General features: G+C 43.3%; 6 protein-coding genes across 6 annotated transcripts; 1 reads left to right on the top strand and 5 right to left on the bottom strand.

The window, feature by feature from the left end:
- Positions 1-4: 4 nt before the first annotated feature.
- Positions 5-2,283, bottom strand: BDB00DRAFT_626034 (uncharacterized protein). The gene is made up of 6 exons (XM_053118075.1): positions 2,138-2,283; positions 2,001-2,067; positions 1,608-1,911; positions 1,390-1,472; positions 644-1,295; positions 5-563 (listed from the first exon to the last, which is right to left on the bottom strand). The coding sequence occupies exons 1-6, from the start codon at positions 2,169-2,171 to the stop codon at positions 150-152; spliced, it is 1,554 nt and encodes a 517-aa protein (XP_052983752.1). The 5' UTR covers positions 2,172-2,283; the 3' UTR covers positions 5-149.
- BDB00DRAFT_925967 (TIP-1 family-domain-containing protein) lies at positions 2,223-5,588 on the top strand. Its single transcript, XM_053128826.1, has 10 exons — positions 2,223-2,470; positions 2,561-2,844; positions 2,952-3,128; positions 3,218-3,343; positions 3,407-3,521; positions 3,619-3,955; positions 4,033-4,179; positions 4,240-4,529; positions 4,610-5,139; positions 5,203-5,588. The coding sequence occupies exons 1-10, from the start codon at positions 2,318-2,320 to the stop codon at positions 5,246-5,248; spliced, it is 2,205 nt and encodes a 734-aa protein (XP_052983751.1). The 5' UTR covers positions 2,223-2,317; the 3' UTR covers positions 5,249-5,588.
- Positions 5,589-7,037: 1,449 nt separating this feature from the next.
- Positions 7,038-8,322, bottom strand: BDB00DRAFT_625894 (uncharacterized protein). The gene is made up of 2 exons (XM_053118074.1): positions 8,015-8,322; positions 7,038-7,882 (listed from the first exon to the last, which is right to left on the bottom strand). The coding sequence occupies exons 1-2, from the start codon at positions 8,231-8,233 to the stop codon at positions 7,514-7,516; spliced, it is 588 nt and encodes a 195-aa protein (XP_052983750.1). The 5' UTR covers positions 8,234-8,322; the 3' UTR covers positions 7,038-7,513.
- An 859-nt stretch (positions 8,323-9,181) lies between these two features.
- BDB00DRAFT_625425 (fork head domain-containing protein) lies at positions 9,182-11,957 on the bottom strand. Its single transcript, XM_053118073.1, has 3 exons — positions 11,270-11,957; positions 10,816-11,176; positions 9,182-10,740 (listed from the first exon to the last, which is right to left on the bottom strand). The coding sequence occupies exons 1-3, from the start codon at positions 11,776-11,778 to the stop codon at positions 9,526-9,528; spliced, it is 2,085 nt and encodes a 694-aa protein (XP_052983749.1). The 5' UTR covers positions 11,779-11,957; the 3' UTR covers positions 9,182-9,525.
- Positions 11,958-12,550: 593 nt separating this feature from the next.
- Positions 12,551-14,355, bottom strand: BDB00DRAFT_868520 (FMN-dependent dehydrogenase-domain-containing protein; the record flags this gene model as incomplete). The annotated part of the gene is made up of 5 exons (XM_053126481.1): positions 12,551-12,724; positions 12,790-13,104; positions 13,175-13,365; positions 13,462-13,920; positions 14,007-14,355. 5 exons carry the CDS (start codon positions 14,353-14,355, stop codon positions 12,551-12,553), a joined length of 1,488 nt encoding a protein of 495 aa, XP_052983748.1.
- A 1,510-nt stretch (positions 14,356-15,865) lies between these two features.
- BDB00DRAFT_881684 (NLI interacting factor) lies at positions 15,866-16,725 on the bottom strand (the record flags this gene model as incomplete). Its single annotated transcript, XM_053128098.1, has 4 exons — positions 15,866-16,090; positions 16,162-16,260; positions 16,406-16,555; positions 16,633-16,725. 4 exons carry the CDS (start codon positions 16,723-16,725, stop codon positions 15,866-15,868), a joined length of 567 nt encoding a protein of 188 aa, XP_052983747.1.

Below are 16,725 nucleotides of genomic sequence, written 5' to 3'. Positions count from 1 at the left end.
GTTTGCCCACGGCAGGCTCGAATCGTGGAGGGAATTCCACCAGGTTGGGGGCTTCGGCAGTTAATGCGGCAGGATAAACATCCAGCTGTTCCAGCAGAGGAATCTATAGTTTTCCACAGATATAAGCAGGAGTTAATCATTGTACATCTTCAAAAGGTATCATTACTGACCTTCTTTTCATCGTCCAAGTTCAGCTGTTCCATTTGAGTTTGCAGGTCGCTTTCGGCAGTGTTGCCACCATGCTTCAAATACCAAGCAGCCTGTGTCTTCCACGCGTTGTTTCGAAGCGTCTGTTCCAATTCCACCAGGTCCTTATCCGATACTGTCAATACCGAGTCGCTGGCAAAGCTGTCACCTTGATGAAGAAGTTGCTTAGCTTGTGCGATGTATGTCTGTGCCACGCGATAGAGCGCCACTGCTTCCGCAATACGGTTGAGGTCAGCATATGCCTGTGCCACGTGCAGACATCTGCAGCCGCGATAGTAATGTGTCAAAACATTCAATTCCCAGTCGAGTTGACCCTCTTGTTCGTGCGAAAGTAACTCCCGTATTGACTCCAAATACTATATAACCCGCAAAAGTTTTGAAATGCATAAGCTTAGGAACTATAATACCCAGAACTGAACATCGACAGAAAGTATACCTTCAAAATGTCATCGTGCAATCGAACATTTTCTTGCGGTTTGCGCTGGGCACCATCACTATCACCTTGTGCCACCAATTGCACATTACGCTGAATCGAACGAGCATACATATTATATGCCACATAGGAGTAGATGAACTGGAGCTCCTCTGTTGATTTGGCAGACTTGGACGATGCCACCTTGGCCGTCGCCTCCTTGTCCTCCTTCAATGCCTTTTTTACCAATTTTTCTGCCTCAGCCCAAACCGCCAACACACGATCAAACGAGGTGGATGCATCATCGTCATGCTTTGTAGAATCAGATTGTCGAGTGGCTTCTTGAGCTTTTGCGACAGCCTTTGCCACCTTGTCATTCTTGATTGCTGCTTGTCTATCTCTCCAGCTGACTTGGGCAAGTGACTCGGCGCCTCTGCCCTTGCCACCGTCCTGGCTGATTTTGGACAGCTGTTGTTCGAGCGATGCAATACCAGCAGCATCCGACTGTTTCAATGATTTGACCAGCTCATCCACGTTGCTTGCCATGGACGTTTCGTTCAGTCGGAGGTTGTAAGCGCAAATACGTATACTGGGATCAATATCATCGATAGCGGCGTAGCACAGCGCTTCATGGTGGGTGGTCGAGCTGAGACCGGCAAAATGCTCATAGATCGTTCTGATATTTTTAAATACAACCTTGAAATCAGTCTTCTCTCTTTTTGACTACTTGACAGTAAAGCCTTCTCGCATCGAATATCAATGATTTATACCTAGCAGAAACGAATTGATTCAATGCATCTTGCCATTGCTGCAGCTCGAAATATAAATGACCACGCATAGCAGCAGCATACGCCTAGAGACAAATAGAAGGGAAACAATTAGTTTACTACGTCTAATAGATCGCCACCACCACCTGGATATCTATACACATATCATGTCTCTTTTTTCTTATAAGCCTTCTTTATATTTATCCCCAGCTCACCTTGACCTCGAGCTTAGATCGATCCTCGACATCTTGTTGCTCACAAAGCTCATATAGAGCTTCTGCATGTTGTGTGGCACGCTTCAATTTCTTTCGGGTATGATGTCTCTTGCGTGTATCCGCAGAAAGTTCTTGGTTCAAATCCATAGCATAGGCCCAAGCTCGTTCGACTTCAAACACGTACAAGTGGAGATATCTAGCATCACTGATTTTGGCTGGCAACTCCTTTTGTTGATTTGTCTTTTTGTTGTTTGGTTTTGTCAGATGGAGAATTTGTCGAAGTCGTTGAACGCGATGAGTGCAGTGTTTACTATTTAACCCGCCCAGCAAAGTTAGTTGGTTATTAGACAAAGTAAGCAAAATAAAGGACAAAATACGCGAGAATCCTTTGAGCTTTACCGGTATCGCTGGAAATCTTGATGGCGCAAGCCGTATGTCATGCGCGAACCGTTGACCAGCTCCAGAACTACAAGGTCCGAAATGAGCATACTAGAGTTAAAACCATAAATAGAAACATGAACACTAATTTAGCGTACCATCGAGCTTAATCAGAGGCGTGTCGACGTCCATGGCGTGCAAGTACAATTAAAACAAGCAAAACTTGGTCTGCGACAGAAGCACTCGATTGCGACAGTAAGTGTATTCCAGGTCCGCGTGTCCTATATCATTTGTACAGGTGCGACTGGGAAAGAAATATTGGAATCTCTTTTTGAACGATGAACGTGCACGAAATGGACACTGACGACAAAAACAGATCAATAGCGTCGTTTCTCGACTATTCCTTCCAAACATCAAACGATTTAGACAATGCACGACTGAAGGAATTGCTTGCCAGAAAAAAAGAACAGCAAACACGGCTCGATCAAGAGGTAAATTCCGATAGAAAGTTGACCTTTCTTTTACTCGTCGTTCGCCGTACCTCGGTTTTACTCAAGCTTTTTTTTATAAATATTAAAAAGCTCAAGGCGACAAAAGACGAAACCCAAAAGACGCTGTCTGCTATATTAGCTAGTGCAAGCTCTCAGCATTCCCAACTTGGTGAGCTGCATTCTGAATTGGCGAAAACAAAAGAAGAACTCCAAGCGCTGCATACACAACTGGTTGCAGGACGTGGCGCCAGCAACAACGAACCCAGACCTAGCGCAGTTTTGCTACAACAACTTGCGTCCGTAGAGCAAAAAATTACGCGTCTTAACAAAGCAAAAGGGTGTGTCAAAACACTTATTGTTGCTACTGATCTTCGGTAAGAATTTAACAGGGTCTCTATTTTGGTTGGATGGAAGGATGATACGCGTATCCAACTCACTACTCACTACTGACATTGCATAATTATTTTTTTGAAACTGATAGGAATCAAGCGATGCGTTATGTGGAACAGGATTCCGAGAAATCAATCACACCATATCAGCAGCTTGTAAAATTCGCACAGCTGTTTAGTTCACAGAGTACCAGCGACAATGACATTGCTCAGGATTTACATAAACGCGCGACATTATTGTACCAGGACTTGAAGGACGTATTATCAAAGTAAGAGGAGCATTTTATCTTCTTCTATCATGCTACATGTCTGTATACATAATTTAGCTGATACACGTACACCTTTCTACTAACGCTAGGAAATTCAAGGCTTGTCTTGATGAACTCGGCTGGCCAACACCAATGAGACCACCATATGGGTTGGATGTACGCACCAAACTCGACAACTTTGAAAAGCAATTCAAAAACCTCGCTCTTCTTAAACGGTGTGTATACATATTCGCATAGTCAATAAGATAGACATACTAAAACTCGAAATGGTGATGTAGTCCTGATGCGGATGCAACAGATACTCCTTTACCAGTCGCTATCATGCTGGATGCTATTTCCCTACGGTTCCGATTCCATTTTGAAAGCTCAAAACCAACGAATCGACTTGACAAGGTGTATATACCTTTCGTCTCTTAAGAATTTAAGACGTTGATATTTCTTCTTTGTGTCTTGATCCGCGTACCATATATATACTAACCCTGAATGGCAGCCAGAATGGTATTTTACACACGTAAAAACAACAATTTCTGCACATATTCCTTTCATCGTGACAACTGTACAACCTCTGGTCCAAGAAGTTCTTGGTAGCGAATTTACAGCAAAGGACCTGTTCATCCACGAATTACTAAAGAACGTGTCGCGGAAACTGAAGCATAGCATGCCAAAGCTACGACACAGACCACGATGGCTAAGTCACACAATTCACGAAGCACTTGATTTTGATAAAACGTTACAAGAGGATTACGCATATAGTGGTGACAGCATGGCTGCCCTTATCTTGGACGATTCAGAATCTTATAATGCATGGTTTACTGCTGAAAAGAAATGTGAGTAAGGTTCCTATTTGAGATTAATAAGCTGGTTTTCTCTTATTCATGATCTCTAATATGTTCACGAATATCAGTTGCTCAGGCACGTTACGACGAGATTGCGATGGACAGTAATGCATATGAGCCTCTTGAAGAAGATGAAAACGGAAAAGGAAATAACATCGGATCTAAACCAACTCGCATAGCGGTCAAGTTAATGAATTTGTTGAATAGCGTTACAGGTACATCTATACTGCTAAGTTTCCATTGGGGTAGGTCGCTCACTTTTGGCATACAACTAGAAACCTACAAATCTGTCCCGCAGCTTGAACAGCAACTAGACTTTTTCCTGGAGATTCAAGTCGGATTATTGAACCAATTTCAATGTCGCCTCACGTCTGCCCTGGATTCATTTGAAACTTTGAGCTTGATACGATCTGTGCCTGTTCCTGGCACACTGCCCGATGCTGTCACGGGGGTGATGAGCAGTGCAGATTATGGTGGCGCTATAGCAGCATTAAAGCGATTATGCCGTTGGTGGGCTAGTGCGCGAACCATATGCAATGCAATTGACGAATGTGCGGTCGACGATGCAAGTAGCTTTAACATCAATATATATTCTCGTCGTTTTTTGAAACCAAAAGGTATACTAACACGCCCATCATTATACAGCATTTTCTCGATATGCAGTACAGAATACGAAACAATATGGGAATGCTTGAAGCATTGATCGCGTCCAAAAAAGAAAAGGATCCAAATTTAGCGTTTCTGCGTATTCCTGAACCTCATGATAAGACTTTCCTGGCGCTTGCCAAGGATGGATTTGAACAAATCAACCAACGAGCGGAAGAAGTCATGATCCGCGTAGTTATGAAGGAGTGGGCTGCGGACGCACGGTCATACGCGATAAGCTGGCAACTGGACAAGGACGATCATGAAGAAGAGATATCGCCGGAACTTTATCAGCCACTGCAAAGTCTTCGTCTATGCTGCAACTACCTTTTCTCCAATCTTCCGCAGGCGGATTTTGTAGGTATCTATCGCAGACTCTCCGGCGAGGTTGAAGAGTGGCATATGCGAAATGTCGTGGCACCGAATCGATTAAATGGCGAAGAGTTAAAACGGCTGGAAAGAGATCTCAAATGTGGCTTATGGAAGCAAGGGCGATTATGGGTAACTAAGCCTGAAAACTACATGAGAAAGTAAGTTGATTTAGTAAAATTGTCCTTCTATTTGTATTTACTGATGATGGATATGTCTGTTAGATTAAAAACGGCTACAGAATCTGAAACGTCGGACGATTTGAAATAAGAAACATAATGACTCTTTTATTTACTACTTTTATATACTTAAGAACTACTTCGTATGCAGATTCCTCAGCCAACTAGTGATTATCACCCGCCAAATTCATCGATCCCCCTCCTGCACACTGTGTATTTACTTTTAGCTTACAGTCATCCATGCAAACATCTATTTCATGGCAAAAAGTTGAAATTTTACTCAATGAATCCAACTATATCGCTTCTTATTTGACCAATCGTATATCAGTAATACTCATAGATAGATTGAATATGGAATGTATCATCACTGCTTAAGATTATAACAAGTTATCCCGTCAAGTTATTGATGTTTCTTATCTACAATAGCTTTCAACGGCGCCAAACTTGCCAAGTTTTTAGAAGCGCATTGTTTTGTGCTGCTAATGATGAGTCAAAATAATAATGTTGTGCTTAACTTTTATCTATTACATTTCAAGTAAAAGCCATTTCAGTTTACCCCCTTCCCTTCTTTTGTCTTTCTATGATCGCTGGCGGTACTACTATATCAAACTACACCAATATCCGTATCCGGCAAGCCAGTATTCTAAAAGACATCCAGAAATGCGTTGACGTCCATATAATTTTTTTGTGAGCGTCCAAGCCTCGAGTACATAAATACATTACATGGAGCTATACTACTGAGATTCTTCATGCAATCTAACGAAGCCACTTTAAAATTCTTGATTTGCTTGACGCTACTTTTGATATCAACACTAGCGAAAGTATCAAATGTAGGGGATGATGATAAGGGAAACCCGATCGGATATATACGTTAACAGTAGTTTGATCCAAAGATGATAGTAGTGTGGACACACTCAGTCGATTACCAAGTAAGTCTATCACAAGCTCGGTGCAACGGCGTTTGGTCGCAAGTTAGTGCAGGCACTCGAAGCAGCTGCAAAGACGGAGGGGCATCACGCTCTGAAAAAAAACGTCGATATTATGACTCACTAGGCTATGTATTACAAGATCCCACTTATTAAACGCGCGTTCAAAGTCCTCATCAGCAACTATGGAAGAGGGGACTTCCAACAGATGCAATCCCTAATATTGTACATATTGCGTTAATATCAGGTTCGAAATTGTGTCTACCTTTTTTACAAATACAAAACTTATGACTGCAATTTGCATTGATCGGCGAGAAGCATCACAAGAATATATATATATATATATATTCATGTAAACCGGTGACGTATGCCAAAATATAATAAAAAAGAAGGGCCTGCTTCTACACGATAAAAATATTGCTACAAAATCAAAAGACCAGTGCATTGAAAAACTTTGTCTACGTATAAAATTAAATTTGGCTCGTGTTATTGCGATGGACACGTTATGGATGATGCTGTTGCTGCATTGTTGGCGAGGTATAATAATTGTTGTTGTTTTCTCCTTTAGTAGTGGCGACAGGGTTATCGTCACTGGACATGGCAGCATGGTCCTCCAAAGTCCAAGCATCTTCTTGAATAGGTGGTAAGCTTCACTTATAAAAATCATCACGATCCCCACGTTTCATAAAAGAGATTGTCAAACCGTTATGAATTGCGCTGATGAAATTGGCAGCGGCCGTTTCTTGATCGTCAGCTAAAAAAAGAAGGTGATATCGAGTATCAATAGTATTGCTGGGTACGCTTCACATATAAAAATCATCATGATCCCCAGGTTTGATACTCTTTTTATATCGCCGGTTCTTTGTTCCATTAAAGCGCACAGACCCATCGCCGACAATGATCGGATCAGAGCGGAGCACGGCAAGCGGAGCCGCATAGTGAAACAAACATATACGCACCATAAGAAAAAGACACTATCATAGCATGACAGTCGTCAGACTACAACGATAATTATCATCAAGGCACTTCTTCACATTGCTGCAGTTCACTGGCTCCTTAGGGCAGTAGTGACAACAAAATTTCTAAGCTCCGTCATTTTGTTTATCGGGCTCATAAAAAAAAAAGAATCGACTGCGCGTTTTGCCCTTTATTCTTTTCTTTAGTCTTCATATTCATCTTTGTGCATTTGCAGTGTTTCTTTCATTATCACTTTTTACCTTTCTTTTTTTTTTTTATCTAGGACGAGGGGCCCTGTGGGTGTACTTAGTTGAAGGGAGCTAGTCGTGCACGACTGGCTCTTATTCATCTTTGTGCATTTAGGGGCCCTGTGGGTGTACATAGTTGAAGGGAGCTAGTCGTGCACGACTGGCTCTTGCTCATCTTTTGTACAGTTGCAAAATTCTTAGTTTCATCTTGGTTTTTTATCTTCCTCAAAAACTGAAAGCGAGAGTGTGTGCAAAGAGGTACGTATATGTTCGCCGCTGACAGACCTTTGTGCTATTTCTTTTAATTGTAGGAACTGTGGAGGAGTAGGTTCTGTCGGGAACTGAGGCTTGCGGACAAGAAAGGGAGGAGTAGGTTCCGACGGGAACTGAGGCTTGCGGAAAACAAGGGAGGGCAACCTCCCTTGTGGAGGTACGTATATGTTCGCCGCTGACAGACCTTTGTGCTATCATATTTCTTTTATTTGTAGGAACTGTGGAGGAGTAGGTTCTGTCGGGAACTGAGGCTTGCGGACAAGAAAGGGAGGAGTAGGTTCCGACGGGAACTGAGGCTTGCGGAAAACAAGGGAGGGCAACCTCCCTTGTGGAGGTACGTATATGTTCGCCGCTGACAGACCTTTGTGCTATCATATTTCTTTTATTTGTAGGAACTGTGGAGGAGTAGGTTCCGACGGGAACTGAGGCTTGCGGAAAACAAGGGAGGGCAACCTCCCTTGGGAACGGAGGATTCATAAAAGTCGAGGTACGTATATTCCCGCCGTTGGCAGACCTTTTTGATGTTTCTTTATTTGTAGGCACTGTGGAGGAGTAGGTTCCGTCGGGAACTGAGGCTTGTGGACAAGAAAGGGAGAGGTGTAGGTTCTGCCGGGAACTGAGGCTTGCGGGGAACAAGGGAGGGCAACCTCCCTTGAGGAACGAAGGATTCATAAAAGTCGGTCGACTTGTCAGGCAACATCAAATAGACTTGGTTTCTTATTGTACTTTCTTAAATAATGTAATTGTAACTATTGGGCAGATCGAGTGACGATTGTAATAAACGCGATCTTTTTTTTTACATCTTCCTACTGCCATTGCGCTTGGTACTTGTTGGTGCTTTCTCTGGAGCAGTTATGTAGTTGCAAATGAGCCTTTTTGTGCTTGAGGCGTCGAGAAAACCGTAGGCTGTGCATTCGCATGTGTGCTCTCAAAAACAATACAGCTGGTTTACCTTCACGACTATACCAACAATGATTGCAAATTGCTGGTGGCAAAATAAAAAACCGTATCGCAAAGCAAACAGACCATCCCCATATTCACATATACACGAACCAGATCGCCAACCCAAACTAAATGATGTTTGCCTTGATTTCTTTGCAGTATAAAAGGCCCAGTACATAAGCTCATTAGGGAAGTTACATAATCCAACTTGTTGGGTCTTGCCACCAATCTCTCATGCTACTGTCTCTCAACATTACTGCTACTGATACACGCAACTTTTCATTCATTCGCATCAATTAGCCTTTTGTAGTGTAGCTGTCCGTTTCTCATTCTCACTAAATGTGGCAATAATTAAATGTACCTACAGAAAAGATTTTTGGAAAAGTACGCTACCAAAACCCAATCCAAGTTAGATGTGTATGTATAATTACTTTTGATCTTTTGTAAAACAGCCAAAGGATTCTTGAAAGCAGATACTATCATGATGATGCAGAAGCAATTAAACTGGTAAAAAGAAGAGAACAAGGCTTTCTATAGTACTGCCAAATTGTTACGATGGCCTCCTGACTGATCGCTTAATATTACTTTTACAAAAGGCAACCGAGCTTTCCTTGGCAGTTGCCCGCTACACTTCAAAAGATAGTGCTGGCAGTAACAACAGTCAGACGAAAATGGTTGTAGCGTAAATTCAGCAGTACACCGGGCTAAATTTAGCATAATTTCACATATTCACTAAACCTCCAGTTTCTCTATTGACGTTATTGTTTTCAATATGAAAATATTACCGTCCATCTCATGCTTGAAATGACAATATAGCAGGAAATCTTTCATCTCACCACTCATCCATTTTTGCACGGTACAGTAGTATGGCGTCAATTTTTTTTTGACATAGCTCAATCTGAATATGTGGTCCAATTTCAAACCAATGGATCTTTTTTTTTTATTTCTATGGCGTAAAAGCACACAAAGATGGTAACAATTTTGAGTCAGAGTGGGGTGAAGAATAAGGAGAAATTGGCAGGTTACGATGCATTGGTAGCATCTGATGAAGTAGTAGCAGTAATAGAGGAAGTAATAGTAGTGGCATTATTTTCAGTGGCAGTAGTAGTAGTAGTGGTGGTGGTGGCAATAGGAGTTGTTGTATTGGATGCTTGAGGTTGCGAAGAAGATGAAGGACTTGTTGAGGAAATGTTAGCGGATGGGTTGACAGTTGTACTTTCAGTCTTGACGGGAACGCTTGGCGTTGTCGTCGATGACGATACTGCTGCTGGAGTATCTTTGTTTACAAAGGTAGTGGTTGTATCAGGGGTAGCCTCTGAGGATGATGATAATGATGACGACGCTTGCTGTTGTTGTTCTGCTGGTTTAGATGATGACTGTGATGCTGTTGATGCTGATATAGATGATAAAGATGAAGGTTGTGTATTATTGCTGTGAGCACGCAGTGCTGCTTGTAAAGTGGCAGTTAGCTGGCTTGCAAGATGTGGCGGCAATTGTGCAATAGCTTGGGGTAGCAGTTGTGCAATGTTGGGAGGAAGAGGATATTTAACGGGATCAAGAAGATGTTGGCGGATGGTGTTTTGAAGCTGTGCTTGAATTTGTGCAACGTTCTGTTGTTGCTGCTGCTGCTGTTGCTGTTGCTGTTGTTGTTGTTGTTGTTGTTGCTGTTGTTGTTGTTGTTGTTGTTGTTGTTGTTGTTGTTGTGGCGTCGAATCCGTGTTTGTTGATGTTACAGTAGTCGGTGTAGCAGCAGTGGTGGTTGAAGATTCATTACTAGGTGAAGGCGTGTTCGGCGATGTGGTAGGTGTCCTGTTATGAGGGTTTTCAGCTGCTGTTGTGGTAACAGGTAATTGCTGTTGCGGTGTTGGTTGTGGCTGTTGAGATGGTACAGAAACGTCAGCGGTGACAGTGGAATCAACTGCTGCCGATGCTGCTGGTATTGTCGACAGCGGTGCTGCGGATGCTGCTGCGCTTTGGACTTCATCCCGTTTTGAGGTATCCTCTTCCGGATCATCTTTCCGTGGACGTTTTCGTGCTGCATCTGAATTCTCGTTTGCAGAGCAGCAGTTGGTAGCGCTCCTTGATATGAGCCGCTTACTTGGTTTGTAAATCCCATTCGGAAACTGGCTCTCTGCTTCCGGGTCGATTGTCCAGTAGGATCCCTTCCCATGCTCGGTTCCTCGTCGAGGCACTCGGACGAACGCTTTATTAAGTGATAAATTGTGACGGATCGAATTCTGTAAACATTAATCAGCGTGAGAAACAATTGACCTCTCCAAAATAAGCCCACTCCTCTAGTATTCCTCAAGTACCTGCCAGCCAGTATTTTCCATCTTAAAGTACGGATATCGTTCATGGATATGCAAGTAAATGCCACTTAGTGTCATTCGCTTGTCTTCTGTCGAGTTGATCGCCTGGGCAATCAAAGTGGCGTACGAGTATGGTGGCTTTGTATCTTCATCAAACACTTCATTTGCGTCTAGTCCTTCTTGAGCCGAGGATTCAGCAGTATCATGTGTTGACTCTCGTTCCTGTGTCGATCGAGAAGCTGGCCGTTGAAGCTGATGTGGTTTACACACACAAGCCGTTGGTTCATTTCTTGAAGAAGCCTCTTCCGGATCCATCCGTGGTAGCAAAAACACAAAGGAAACATCGCCGATTTGGATTTTTGTTCTATTGTAAAAAAAAAGTGTGGGGAAAAAATTATCAGCAATCAAGAATTTTTTTCAGTGTACTCGCCTGTGATATAATAAGGGCCTTTTGTACCGATTTTCTAGAGCCACAGTTACGCCCTTTTCAATAAACTGTTCGTTCACAAAGGCACCGTTTTTGCCAAACACCATAAACTCAAACCGTTGTGTGGTGAAATTGTAAAAGAGCCTTGCGTGGTGGCGTGACACGGATTTCATGGTGCCAAGTGCAATGTCGACATTGTCTGGTTTCGTGACTTTTCGACCTAGTGTCACTTGAAGTGTGCGAATGTAGTAGCAGAAATCTTCCCCTTCCAGCTTTGCATAAGCTTGCACAGGGCCAGAGTCAAGGAGTGCTGTTGTCGGGTGCTTTCGTTCTTCTGCACTGGAAGTCAATGCTGCAGGAGGTACAACATTCGACATGGCAGCAGCAGTAGTAGTGTTGGTAGTGGTGGTATTGCTAATAGCTGTCGTCGTTGGTGAAGGGTTCGGAGAGTCTATTGCACTATTGGCTGTCATGGAAACGGTTGTTGCTGACGACGTTGATACAGGTACGGAAGGAACATCTCCATTTAGTGCCGTCATTTGCAGGTGTGAAGAGAGAGAATAAAAGGGGGGGTTCAAAAAAATGGGGAGACAAGCGAGAAAGAAAAAAGAGTGGAGAAGGTGGAGTATTACTACGTTCGAGTTTTAAGCAAGTTGAAAAGAAAGAGAATGAGTGGAAGTACAGAGTGTGCCCCACTTGCTGTAACAGTCAGCAGCGCGGCGATTGAAAAAAAGAAAAAAAGTAATCCGGTGGCTCGCCACCGTTCCTGGAAACCACCACACTTTTGCGCGCACTCTTAAAAAACCAGCGAGTAAAAGATATGTTGTGCAAGAATAATTGGAGCTACAGATCAACACGAATATTCGATCTACTCGGTTTAGCCTTATCGAAGCCGCTTCTTCTTGCTACTGAACCTGCTTGCTTGCATAGTAGCTATCAAAGCAGTATCGTTAGGTGATAAACGATGGAACGATCAAAACTGATTATGTGGCTCAAACATTCTATTTTCTCAAGCAAGAGCTCTTTTTTTACTAGGATGTTCGTTTTGGCAGAAATTGACGCCGAGCCTGCCGAAACACATCAAGTTTTGCATGTCGAAGACTGATTTTCTGTAGACCTGCGACACCTGTCCAATGAAATTTCATCGCAACAATTTTTTTTACTGCTGCATACATGTCGCTGTAGTTGAGAAGATACTGCTAGCTTGCTCTGTTGAGATGGTAAAAAATATTTTTATATTTGGCACCCAAACAAAAGATGGGCTAATGTACACATATTAGAGATATACGGGAATCTAAAAAAATTTATCATTTACAGCTTGGACAAGTTGCCGCGGGGATGCATCTTCTCGTAGGCATGCTTGGCAAGATAATCGGTAGGGTTGGATACAAAGTGGTCCTTCAAGTTGCGGATGTCGACCATTTCGGGAGTGATATCCGCAATAGTGGGGGCGCCCATCAATCGCATGCACATTTCCAATTCGTTCTGTAAGCAGAGAGATTGCCGTGAGTAACTTTGACGTTTTCTTCGCTTTAGTAGAATAAACATACCTGATACAGCTCCAAAAGACGCTCAACGCCCTGGTCTCCATAGCCAGACATGGCAAATAGGAATGGTCTTCCGATGCCGCAACCCTTAGCACCCAATGCAATGGCCTTGAAAATGTCACTGCCACGTCGAATACCACCATCAATGTACACATCAAAGTCCTTCTTGGGATCACATCCTTCACGCTTCAAAGCATCGATAACTTCGGGCAAGATTTCAATGGAGGATGGGGCAAAGTCGAGCTGGCGACCACCGTGGTTGGAAAGAACAACACCGGCACAGCCGTTGCGCCACGCCATCACGGCATCTTCAGGAGTCTGGTACGCAATGCATAGATTATCATTAGAATCGACAAACAACCATCTCTGTAAATCGAAAATATCTTACCTGGACACCCTTAATGATGATGGGCATCTTGGTGATCGACTTGAACCAGGCGACGTCCTTCCAGTTCAACGAGGGGTCAATGAAAGAGCTGATAGCTCTAGCGGCACCTTCATCACGGTTGACAGTCTCGTTATCCATTTCATCCGGAGCTTCTTGCGAATACTTTTGACGCATATCTTTCTCGCGACGACCTACGATGTAATTTTTTTTCCCAGCAGAGATCAGACCCGGAACAATAAATCTTAGAAATTCTCCGCCCTGGACCCATTAAAGTCACAAGAACTTACCGAGTTGCGGAGCATCGGCAGTAATGAACAGGCCCTTAATGCCTCTATTTTCAGCATGCTCGACAAACTTCTTGGTCACTGCGCGGTCCGAGTTGACATAAAGCTGCAACCATTGGGTCTGACTGTCGGTGCGGGCATCGATAATTTCGTCAAAAGAGCACGAAGCCAAGGTGGGGATCATTTGAATCACATCGCGCTTGCCAGCAGCACGCGTCAAGACCTTTTCACCATCAGGATGACCGAGCTTGCCCAATGCGGTGGCGGTGATATACAGCGGCATCGATACCTTTGTGCCCAACATTTGCGTGCTCATGTTGATTTTGGCGACATCGACCATGACACGGGGACGGAGCCAGATGCGGTGGAAAGCGTTGTGGTTCTCACGCATCGAGATTTCGTCGTCTGAGCCACTGCTGTAGTATGCCCAGGCGTCAGGCTTAAGGACGTTCTTTGCAACGGCTACAATTTTATACATTTACCGTCAGATTAAAATTTTTTGCTCATTTATGCGTGCTCAATGATATTCACGACAAAAGCAAACTTACATTCAAAGTCAAAAGAGTTGTACATTTCAGCCAACTTGGGCTTGTTCTCACGAGCAATGCGTAACTTCTTTTCCTCTTCGGTTTCAACCTTTTCGACAGCATCCAGAGCGGCAGCATCGACTTGACCCATACACACTTCGGGCGACAAGAAGCGGTCAATAATGTCTGGAGGATGGATGGGCTCAAAAGCACTGGTAGCGTCACGACCAGCGTACTTCATGATGATCTTTTGACCACCAGGATGCTCGGGAAGGAACTTGGTCAAATCGTATACTTTGCCGTGAATAATGACCCAGACGTCGCTCTTGGACTTGTGCTTGGCAACTTCAGCGGGTGAAACGGTTTTCATAATGTAACAATCGGATAGGTATTAAACAAAAAGAGTTGGGAGGATGGGAGGAAAATGTAAGGTACGAAAAATAAAGAGGTGGAAAAGGAACGACTCTTATATAATCTTCCCCACATAGAAATATTACTCGCTTCAAGCGGAGATTTTAAGAGCTCCTCATGGTCAAGCCTTGATTTCAGAGAGAAACCTTATAGCGCAGAATTCACACACTATCCCGTACCTGCGGAAAAGGGTGGTTCCGATGATAAGTTGGCCCACACACATGCAGGTGGACGTCCAGGGACCATTTTGTAATCCAAGTTGAACGGTGTGGATGGTGGGAACAATCGACAGTGGTACAAAAAAAACCGATATGTTGACACATCTTTTTTAAGAGATTAAACCTTTCCATAAGTTGTCTCTCGGTTGCTCTGTTTGAAATAGATAAACTGACCTGGAAATAAGCGAGATCAGAGATGATTCAGCAGCATTCAAAATCATACATGATCTACCATGGCGGTTGCCATGGAGATCACTTGTTGCTATGACTATTGTTGCCATGATACGATCGGTCAGATACCACGAAACTGCACGTTATTGAGACACTCGTTTTACTTGTGACAGCTGATTTGATTTTGTAATTGTGGAACAAGGAAACTACTACGTATGTAACTAACAAATCAATCTTGTAATTCTCAGTGAGCATGTGATGTTGACTACACATGCAGGCTCTTGTTGCCCCGGTATACGTCAATAACTACTACTCTACTGTTTGGACTGCCAGCGCCAATCAACTGTTAAAAAAAGTACTGAACGTTGCTGTTGTTTTTACGATTCTCAAACATGCGTAGCAAGCTTTTTTTAAAGAAAAAAAAGGTATAATAAAGAGGGAAGAAATGATCCAAAAAAAGTAGAAAAGTAAGTAAAATGGGGATAGAAGGATACACTCTGCGGAACAAGCTCGAACATATAAGTTGCCGGTTATAAAAGAAAAGAAAAAGAGAAAACAACACTGATGGATGTGACCAGATGTAGTACAGAAAGAATTTGAAGAGGATTGAAGGGGGGTTGAAGATTACGAGGAGTTAGATAGTAACAAAATGGTGGGATACTACGATACGGATGATGTTTGTGTGTGCGTGTGTGTGAAAAGAAGAACAGATTTGGTTTTCCGGCGCCTTATTGGAAATAAAAAGGGGTTTGAGAGAAAAGGCGAAATTGTGTGCGTGTGGTTTTACGAGACCAAGTATGCAAAATAAAAGAACGAGTGCTAAGTATGATTTTGGAGGGGGTTGGAAAGAGGGGGGGAAAGGAAAAAGGAGATAAAGTTAAGTGAGCGATTGCGTTAAAACGAGCGGTTGGAAAAAGAAGAAAGGAAAGGGCTGGGTTGTGGAAGGAAGAGACAGAGACAGAGACAGAGAGGGGGTGGAAGAGCAGCAGTCAGTAACAACGACGAGGTGATATATATAAAGTGTGTAATTATATATAGAGAGAAGAGCAACGAACAGGGTGGGAAAGACGGTGAAAGCTATCAGGTAGGCAAGCCAGGATCGATTGTGCTGTCAAGTACAAGTGTTACGTCGTCCACCACAGTCAGATCCTCCAGAAATGCAACCAGGTCTGTCAACTCCGTATCATGCGGATCGCTGAACCACGTCGACACCGGGACTGCGTTTGCTGTATGGAATATGTAGCTCGCCGGCGAATTGTCCAGAATGAGTGTTTGTGACAGGTCGCGTCCGAGCTGTGATAAGTCCTAAGCATCCAATACACCATTAGCAAATACCCCTCTCTCTTTCCCTTTGGCTGTTAATAATAGACTCTTACCTTGACATAGGTTCCTTTGTGGTTGAAACAAGATTCACGGAAAAGTCGATGTGTTACGACCTTGTGTATGTCCAGCATGTCCAAAACAGGATCCGCATACTGAGAGAAAAGGCGATCATCATTATGATCATCACCACCGGTTAGTAATTGAGACAACAGAGGAGGGGAAGTATCTCATTTGGGGGTTAGGTGTCTGAAAAGGGGAGTGGTTGTTTAAAAAAAGATCTTCCATCACTTAGTTTACCTTTGATAAGCTTGCAGTGAACACAACGATTTCATAGACCTCACCCATTTTCCGCATGAACTCGTCGACACCAGGTCTCTTGAGCACGTACACATTGTGATACTGATTGTCAATCTCCACAGGCACGATAAAATCTGGATTTGGTATAATCTAAAGCAGAAAACAAACACGAACGTTTCAATGATCAATTCCCTTTTTTCCTGCACTCATATCTACATTACACATACCTTGAATGAACTGTGGACGAGCGTCTCGTCCAGATCCAATACCAGGCACTTTCGCCCTGTGTGCTCCGTAGCCAGAGGTGGCAGCAGCCACAT

This window comes from Zychaea mexicana, assembly GCF_025766255.1.
Source record: "Zychaea mexicana strain RSA 1403 chromosome Unknown BDB00scaffold_9, whole genome shotgun sequence".
Lineage (NCBI taxonomy): Eukaryota > Fungi > Mucoromycota > Mucoromycetes > Mucorales > Lichtheimiaceae > Zychaea > Zychaea mexicana.
The sequence above is the reverse complement of the archived record's forward strand: the minus strand, read 5'-3'. Positions and strand labels throughout refer to the sequence as shown.

Coding starts and splice junctions, on each gene's coding strand:
- BDB00DRAFT_626034 (XM_053118075.1), bottom strand. CDS start 2,171: ATGGACGTCGACACGCCTCTGATTAAGCTCGATG. Junction 2,068..2,137: donor GCCTCTGATTAAGCTCGATG/GTACGCTAAATT, acceptor CGGACCTTGTAG/TTCTGGAGCTGGTCAACGGT. Junction 564..643: donor TGCACGATGACATTTTGAAG/GTATACTTTCTG, acceptor CGGGTTATATAG/TATTTGGAGTCAATACGGGA.
- BDB00DRAFT_925967 (XM_053128826.1), top strand. CDS start 2,318: ATGAACGTGCACGAAATGGACACTGACGACAAAAACAGATCAATAGCG. Junction 3,344..3,406: donor AACCTCGCTCTTCTTAAACG/GTGTGTATACAT, acceptor ATGGTGATGTAG/TCCTGATGCGGATGCAACAG. Junction 4,180..4,239: donor TTTGTTGAATAGCGTTACAG/GTACATCTATAC, acceptor GCATACAACTAG/AAACCTACAAATCTGTCCCG.
- BDB00DRAFT_625894 (XM_053118074.1), bottom strand. CDS start 8,233: ATGAATCCTTCGTTCCTCAAGGGAGGTTGCCCTCCCTTGTTCCCCGCA. Junction 7,883..8,014: donor ATCCTCCGTTCCCAAGGGAG/GTTGCCCTCCCT, acceptor TCCACAAGGGAG/GTTGCCCTCCCTTGTTTTCC.
- BDB00DRAFT_625425 (XM_053118073.1), bottom strand. CDS start 11,778: ATGACGGCACTAAATGGAGATGTTCCTTCCGTACCTGTATCAACGTCG. Junction 11,177..11,269: donor ACTGTGGCTCTAGAAAATCG/GTACAAAAGGCC, acceptor TTTTTACAATAG/AACAAAAATCCAAATCGGCG. Junction 10,741..10,815: donor TGGAAAATACTGGCTGGCAG/GTACTTGAGGAA, acceptor TAATGTTTACAG/AATTCGATCCGTCACAATTT.